Source organism: Ooceraea biroi, chromosome 12, assembly GCF_003672135.1.
Source record: "Ooceraea biroi isolate clonal line C1 chromosome 12, Obir_v5.4, whole genome shotgun sequence".
Taxonomy (NCBI): Eukaryota; Metazoa; Arthropoda; class Insecta; order Hymenoptera; family Formicidae; genus Ooceraea; species Ooceraea biroi.
The window spans coordinates 10,246,995-10,255,896 of NC_039517.1; the positions used below are offsets into that span (position 1 = coordinate 10,246,995).

Sequence of the window (8,902 nt, forward strand, 5' to 3'; positions counted from 1 at the left end):
CCTGCCCCCACCCCTCCCGCGAAGCGGGCTGAAAACGATCGTATGTGCCCGGGGCTCCACTTTCGGGAAATATAACCTAACCAAGGTTAGGTTAGGTTAGGTTAGGTTAAAGCTACCTCGCTCCTTAGAGGGGGACGGACTCGCTATAGCGGGCAGTACTGGCTGTAGTACTGAAGCCGTCACACCAGGCGAGGTGGGGCCCGAAAGAATGCCGCTGGCGATTCCCGGGTCTTACTCACAAACGCCAGGGCTGATATACGGAGGGTGGTTTAGTGAGTACGAGCTCACACTCCCCTTGCACCCCGCTCAAGGGGTGCGAGGGGGCCCATGAAGGGTTTCCCCTCCAAAAAAAAAGGTTAGGTTAAAGCAGAGAATAATTTGTACTTATATGAAAAGAAACTATTCTATATATTAACGATTCACTGCTTTAAATGACTTTCCTTCCTTCGTTCATATACATATTCGTCGTTTATGTCTTTGAATATTCAAAATAACTACTACATTTTCGAAACTTCTTTTGTTTAACTTTTTAATAAACAATGACCGCTGGCTAAAACCTTCTGAAGGACACTCAGGAAGGTGATCTCTATAACATATGTCAAGGTCAAGGTCATCGGGGCTGGCTTCCCTATAATGCATAATTACCACCAATTATATTAACAAATCACTAAGCGCTCACTGATCTGCTTTTTCTGCTGAACGCAGCCATTGCAAATCAGTAGATATATAATACAGTAGAAATCTTTATACGCGCGTTATGCAAATCATTTTCAATTATCACTAATTATTATGATAATTAATCAGTAATTACTGTGCAATGTGGTACAAAACACGGATGATAATACATAACGTGTTATATTAATCATATGTAAATGCTCTAGTAAGAACTATTACATATAAAATATACTTATTTCTTTTGTTAAAATAGTAAAAACCAGTTTGGAATAAACGTCTAATGCATCGTAACCCTCTATAAATATCTATCATTGGAACTTTTCAAAGTATTAGATAGCCGTGGCTTGAAGTGAGTAATATTGAAAACTGAAGAGTTAATTTGGAGTACTTGATTGAAGTGTACATACCTGCAATCATAAAATTACATAATACAGATATAGTAAGCAATATATGTAGAAAAGTTATAAATTTCTACAAATACGTTACATAAATTATACATTCCTCTTAATGTATCTTAAAATATTAACAGGCTAGGAGAATGGATATTATCTTTCTTATATTATGCATATTATGCATTCTTGTAATAATGAAAATTTTGCGGATGATGCATAGACAATATGTTGTTTGGAATAAAGTCAGACATCTTCCTCGGGACGTGTATCCTTTTATTGGTAGTTCGCTTGCGTTTATAAAGATGTCAGATCGAGGTGGGAAAGTTTGTAAATTAAGTGTTATTATTGCAGAAATGAAACATTTTCTAATAGTGTCATATATTTGTATGTAATTAATGTAGTGATGTAATTAGTGAATCTAGTGCGAACGTGTGCTTTTGTCTGCAGAACAACTAGAATGGTCTCTGTCACCCATCAACAGATTTAAAGAAGGTATAGGCTTAGAATGGATTGTAGGCATGCCGATAATATTTGTATTCAAGCCCGAATTTGTTCAGGTAAGAAGTAAATACTACCAAGTTTGTTTTCATTAATTAATTTAAATTACATTTTCAACTTTAAATATTATTGCTGTAGAAATCAAACGTTTCATAACAAGAATATGCGAAAACTTGATTTTGATGATTTTTAATAATTCGAGTACACTGTATTCAATAGGGAAAACCGTACCTCTTAAAAGTCGCGACATTAGATGATTGATATATCATTTTAAAGCTAGAAACCTGAATTTTTCAGGTTTGAAAAAAAAATGAAAATTGAATAAGTAGTTCCGGAGATATTATCAAAAATGTAGATTGAAGTAAAATTGCATGAGGCATGTAATCTGGACGGAGATATGTTTGATAATATCTCCGGCATTTATCCAACCTCCGTTTTCTTTTCAAGTCTGAAAAATTCAGGTTTCTAGCTTTAAAATAGTGTATCGCACGACCTTTTAATGTCACGGGAAGTATTAGTTATATTAGTCTGAAACATGCTCTAAACAGTTATTTTCGCAACTTTGTCTCAACTTTTCGACAACTCCCGCGACTTTTAAAAGGGTAAAGTCCATGCAGATTTTTTTCGCACAATTCAAACACAAAACTTTTTATTGAGAATTGATATGAAATTTTGCGTTCAATTTAACTAAAAAAATCTGTACAGGCTTCTCTATCAATTCAATACGCGTTATATGCCATTCTGACATTTGCTTGAACATGCAAAATTTTATTGTTAGTTCTGTTATTGCTGAATTTTAATCCGTCCTCATTTAGAAAGCAAAAAGAATTGTTACAGATGGTTTGGAAACTCTGTATGTTTATATATTGCTAAATTGTTTTCTAGCCTATTTTGACTAGTACTGTGGATCTTGACAAGGGATTAGTTTACACCTTGATGAAACAAACCATAGGGAATGGACTTCTCACTTCTGGAGGTATAAATAAATAAACAAAATTTTCATGAAACTATTTCTATAATTTCATGAAATAGTTGTCATATGATAGACTTACCTTGTACATATGTATCTGTTTATTTTACTTTTGTTATATAATTCATTGGATTAGTTATACGTTTATTCGCTTACTTTGCTAAAACGCGAAACTGAAGCACAGAGAAAAGAAAATATATTCACACCATTTTAAAAATAATTGAAATGATAATAATGGACGTACAATGTATTTTTTACTTGGCTTCTATATTAAGGTTTTATCAATATTCGATTATCTCCTAATATTCTGTTAAATAATACTACTTGTCTGTTTCATTTTCATACTGCTTCAGGAACACAATGGGTCCATGATAGGAAATTCATTGCTCCAACATTCCATACAAGTATATTGAACAAATATACCATGACTATATCGGAAAAAACAAATATCCTAATAAAATGCCTCGAGAGAGAAATCGAAAGAAATTCAGGCAATGCTATCCATATTGTTCCTTTCGTTGGAAAAGTTATTCTCGATATTACATGCGGTAACGTTTGTATAAATTATACTTATTACTTCGAATTTCAACTTTATAAGTGACATATTAAGAAGAAAATCTCACTACAAGAAATAAAAATAAATCTCACTAGGTGTTAAATTGCAGATACAGCAATGGGAGTGAATTTACGAATCCAAGAAGCTGAAAGTGACCTTGAGTCTGTAATAGATAGGTCAGCTTACATATTCCGATACATCATAATTAGTTATTCTCACTATTAAGAAACCATAATTAAGTTTATTAAATAAATTGTGTGTGTGTGTGTGTGTGTGTGTGTGTGTGAGTGAGTGAGTGAGTGAGTGAGTGAGTGATATATACACTTATAAAGTACTAATCTTATTTCTTAGAGGCTCTCAGTTATTATTTGAGAGGATGCTTCAACCGTGATACTGGATTGATTGGCTCTACTATCTGTCGAGTAATGGAAGAGAATTTAAATCAGTACTTAATAAATTTCAAAAATTTTTAAACGAGGTATGCTGAACACTGACAATATATACATGTTACATCATTAAAATAGTAGATGCGGAAATTAATTCGGTACTTTTACATTTAATAAATCATAACTCCTTTAAATTCAAATATCTTCCAGCAATTTAGTGGCTTTTGAAGTGCTACTCTTAAGGTCTAAAATGTGCTAGATATGTAGCTTTACGAAGCTGACAACATAAACTCGCAAAACAGTAACGGATACGATGATATTCGACAAGCAGCATATCAGACACTGCATTCTGTTGGTTTTCCAACTGGAGAAAAATGCTGCTCGGGCTGGAAAAATGATTTGCTCCGTTTTAGGGGAAAGTGCTGCAACGCATAAAATCTGTAAAAAGTAGTACCTTAAACTTCAGAGTAATTATTTCTGTCTTACCGATAAAAAAAGTGCTGGAGAAAATACTTGAGAACGAGGAGCTCGAGAAATTATTCAATGGGAATCCTTCTCAGATTTAAAATGAACTTCCGTTACAAGTAGGAGTAACGTGTAAACCCATGTTGGTTTATATAAGTTGGGGAAGATTCAAAAGTAAAACGATAAATTCCGCATGAAATCAGTTCGGAGCAAACGAGATTCGAAATAGCGGTTCTGGTTAACACGATCCTGATAAACGATACAAGTAGAAGATATAAGAAAATAAAAGACACTTTTTGTACAAAAGCATTACTGGCGATGAAAAGTGGGTTTTGTATGACAACCCTAAAAGAAGAAAATCGTGGATTGACCATGGTCAACCACATCGACCACTAAACCCAATATTTTCGAAAACCAAAGTTTATTACCTATATAGTGAGATATGAAGGCCGCGATAAATTATGAGTTACTGCAAACAATTAATGCCGTCTATTACCAACGATAACTGGTTTGTTTGATCGGTGAAATAGAGGGGAAAAGTTCGTTTAGTAGTCATGAAACACGGCCAGTCATCTTACAGCTATAACGCTCGGCCACATGTTGCAAAAGTGACAAATATTATTTATTCGTAAAGTTGGAAAGTTCTGAGAAATGCGGTTTATTTGACCTCAGCAGTCTTTACAGATTACAATTTATTTCGATCGCTCCAGCAGTACTTGACCGATGCATATGTGAATCGCGTGATCCACTAAAATAAAAGATATCCGAGAATACATCAAGGATTTCATTGATTTATAGCTGCCTTTTTTGCGAGAGAAGATTCGTCAGTTACTCGATAGATGAAAAAAAAGAAAATCATAATGAAGTTTTCGAAGATTGATATGTTTATTATTTTTCTATAAATAAAGATTCGATTTCTTCAACCAAAGATACCAATTAATTTCCGCAACTAATATTAGCAAATATATTACGTTAATATACGATAGCAGTGTATTAAGCGTTACAAAGATTGACCAAATTCTTATTACAAATAGAAAATTTTCAGATAATACGCAAGAAAAAAGCTTTACGGCAATCACAAAGCAACCACGTCAGTATAAATAATGATGACGAATTTGACATAGGTATGATTTGGAATGATTGAAAAGTCCAAGCGAATGTTTTTAACAAAATTTAAAACCACTTTATATTAAGTATTAATACAAAGTGTTGCGTTGGAAATTTGTTTGAAAAATTCGCACAGATTTTCTTGTAACGCAATATAATAATTTTGCTATTTTATATAAATTGTATTTAACAAAAACTTTTTTGCTATAGGTGTACAAAAGAAAACAGGCTTTATAGATTTGCTGTTAGACGAGAACGAAAAAACTGACAATCCCTTAAGTGATGATCAATTGCAGGCACAGGTTCATACATTTTTGCTTGCAGTGAGTCAAAAATTTTATTTTCATGTATTTTAATTGGTATTGGTTTTATAATGTATATATAATAGATAAATGTGGGATAGATGGCCATAGTCGTTTTTTTTAGTGCGAAAAGAACACTGTCTGCTTCTCAATAATAAAATGTTAAAAAAATAAGCTAGTAGTATCTTAATGAAACATTAATGTTTACAAAACGAAACATATATATTTAAATTTTACAAAAAGAATGTTAGAAATAGATTCGCTTTCATATACTAGAGAAAACTGACTCTAAAATTTAAAATTAGTTGAGCAACTTTAAAATTAACGTAAATATAAACAGAGGAGAAGAAATAATTTTCAAATTAAAATAAGACGTAAGCAAATTTCTTATATTTTTTAAAAAAGAGATTGATAAAAATTGTTAATACTACCTCTTAGATCTTTTTCTTTCCTTCATGGATGCTAGCGTTAAATACCTGATGAAAAATAAGAGGGAAATTTCGTAGAAAAATATAATAATGATAATTCAATGACAACTTGACCAAGTATTTCGAGGTGCTATAGCCACGTCTCATAATTATCCGAGAGAGATCAAAACACTTCGTTAAATATAATAGACGCAAGTGGAAATTGTACATTAGGCATACGCAGAGAGTTTTGAATAAACCTAAATTCTGTCAGTTCAAGCTAGATATATTTCTGATAGTTAAACCAAAATAGTAACACACAAAACAATTACCAGCAGACAGTAAAGATTTAAATAGAAATATTTTCTAAATTATTATATTTTCTACAAAACCTCCTTTTGCAAACATAATTAAAACTCATCACAGATTTAATGATAACACAGTTTTACAGCCAGTAGCGAAATTAGAACGATTGATTATCTCTCTCGTGTGGTCATCTATACCGGAATTACCCTATAATGATAATACATAAGTATATTTAAAGACATTGTATGTATATATTTTAAATTAAAACTAAATTGTATATATATAGGCTCATGAAACAACTGCAGCTACAATAATTTGGACGCTTTTTTTCTTGGGTAATAATCTCGAGCATCAAGAGAAACTTCACGAAGAACTTGAGAAATATTCTCAAGATGCGGAAACACTAGCTGATGGAACCAAGTTATCGCAGTTAAAATATCTTGATAGAGTAATAAAAGAAGCGCTTAGATTATATCCAACCATACCTCTCATCACAAGATATCTAAATGAAGACGTAAAAATAGGTACGATGTGCTTTTCTTTTTATTTGTCAAAATCACCATATATATATATATACAGGGTGTCTCGCGTAAGTTGTCCAATCGCTCAGCTGCAGGTAGATCTCGTTAAGTTGAACGAAAAAGTTTATACCATTTTGCATTTTGCACGCAAAATTTTGAGATATTAATGAAAGAAGCTGAGCGAATCGTTATGCGCGATACGGCGCGAGGCGGGTAGGCGGGAATAGTAGGCTAGCCGCGCGCGCGACGCGATGGCTGCGAGTATCGGGTTACAGCGGCAGGCGGAACGACGCGTGGACAATAATTTCTCGGCGTCTCATTCACGCGCACGTGTTGACAGTCTCGTTCGCGCGCCGAGAATGTGTTGTCACACATTTCTTTTTATACAGTTTTCAAGTTTTATTAATTTATTAATATTATTATTATTACTATTACTATTAATTATATTAATTTATTACTATTATTAATATGGTTAATAATATTAATTGATATTATTACTCAGTATTTTCGTGCTATCTTTTCCACACCACCTGGCGGTAGATAGCATGGCGCGTTTTTTTAAGTGGTTTCCCCAATAGGCCTAATCCACTCTAATTACTTAATGTAATAATTGTTCGAAGTGCCGTCCTCCCTCTTGTACACAGATTTCGGCTCTTCGACCAATATTGCGCGTCGCACGGTACGCCATGTCCGGCGTGATGGTATCGAAGGCCGCAACAATAGCTTCACGGACTTCTTGTTCTGCACCATCACGCCGGTGCTCTATCGCATTTTTAATATACCCCCATACGAAATAATCTAATACATTTAAATCAGGCGACCGTGCCGGCCAGATGATTGGGGCACGTGATAATCATATCCGTATATTCACTTGCGGTAAATTGGGCCATAATGCAATTAAAAGCTCGATTTTGCCTCGTACGGAACCAAATCGTGCACTGCAGCGTAAGCGTCGAAGACGAGCATTTCGACAATAAACAATTGACGCTCGCAAACTGCCAGTGCCGGAAGAAAGACATTCTGTACCTTTGACTTAATTTTATAACTATAAAAAATTCTCTATAAAAACATCGAAAAATGTCCAAAATTATGCCGAAACAGGATCTGTCGATTCAAACCGCGTACGATCTAATGCAATAATGCGTCACCACGTTTCTAAAGATGTTTTTATAGAGAATTTTTATAGTTATAAAATTAAGTCAAAGGTACAGAATGTCTTTCTTCCGGCACTGGCAGTTTGCGAGCGTCAATTGTTTATTGTCGAAATGCTCGTCTTCGACGCTTACGCTGCAGTGCACGATTTGGTTCCGTACGAGGCAAAATCGAGCTTTTATTGCATTATGGGCCCAATTTACCGCAAGTGAATATACGGATATGATTATCACGTGGCCCAATCATCTGGCCGGCACGGTCGCCTGATTTAAATGTATTAGATTATTTCGTATGGGGGTATATTAAAAATGCGATAGAGCACCGGCGTGATGGTGCAGAACAAGAAGTCCGTGAAGCTATTGTTGCGGCCTTCGATACCATCACGCCGGACATGGCGTACCGTGCGACGCGCAATATTGGTCGAAGAGCCGAAATCTGTGTACAAGAGGGAGGACGGCACTTCGAACAATTATTACATTAAGTAATTAGAGTGGATTAGGCCTATTGGGGAAACCACTTAAAAAAACGCGCCATGCTATCTACCGCCAGGTGGTGTGGAAAAGATAGCACGAAAATACTGATAATAATATCAATTAATATTATTAACCATATTAATAATAGTAATAAATTAATATAATTAATAGTAATAGTAATAATAATAATATTAATAAATTAATAAAACTTGAAAACTGTATAAAAAAGAAATGTGTGACAACACATTCTCGGCGCGCGAACGAGACTGTCAACACGTGCGCGTGAATGAGACGCCGAGAAATTATTGTCCACGCGTCGTTCCGCCTGCCGCTGTAACCCGATACTCGCAGCCATCGCGTCGCGCGCGCGGCTAGCCTACTATTCCCGCCTACCCGCCTCGCGCCGTATCGCGCGTAACGATTCGCTCAGCTTCTTTCATTAATATCTCAAATTTTGCGTGCAAAATGCAAAATGGTATAAAACTTTTTCGTTCAACTTAACGAGATCTACCTGCAGCTGAGCGATTGGACAACTTACGCGAGACACCCTGTATTATATATATATGGTGATTTTGACAAATAAAAAGAAAAGCACATCGTACCTATTTTTACGTCTTCATTTAGATATCTTGAAACGTCACCCTCCTGAGTGGACCTCCAAGACTTTTAGCCCGTCGCTCGTTGTTCCGTTA

At 34.8% G+C, this 8,902-nt stretch overlaps 2 protein-coding genes across 2 annotated transcripts in view; one reads left to right on the forward strand and one right to left on the reverse strand.

Annotated features, from left to right (window-relative positions):
• LOC113563008 (aminopeptidase N-like) overlaps positions 1 to 8,902 on the reverse strand; it is a gene marked incomplete at its 5' end in the record, with an annotated part of 28,643 nt that overhangs the window by 7,329 nt on the left and 12,412 nt on the right. The window lies entirely within an intron of this gene.
• LOC113563010 (cytochrome P450 4C1-like) lies at positions 670 to 3,663 on the forward strand. The gene is made up of 3 exons (XM_026974003.1): positions 670 to 2,541; positions 2,889 to 3,083; positions 3,201 to 3,663. The coding sequence occupies exons 1-3, from the start codon at positions 2,502 to 2,504 to the stop codon at positions 3,314 to 3,316; spliced, it is 351 nt and encodes a 116-aa protein (XP_026829804.1). The 5' UTR covers positions 670 to 2,501; the 3' UTR covers positions 3,317 to 3,663.

Bases quoted from the DNA above. Each gene is read 5' to 3' on its own strand.
- LOC113563010 (XM_026974003.1), top strand. From the start codon at position 2,502: ATGAAACAAACCATAGGGAATGGACTTCTCACTTCTGGAG. The intron at 2,542-2,888 runs GTATAAATAAAT...ATACTGCTTCAG, and splicing joins TGGACTTCTCACTTCTGGAG to GAACACAATGGGTCCATGAT. The intron at 3,084-3,200 runs GTAACGTTTGTA...GTTAAATTGCAG, and splicing joins TATTCTCGATATTACATGCG to ATACAGCAATGGGAGTGAAT.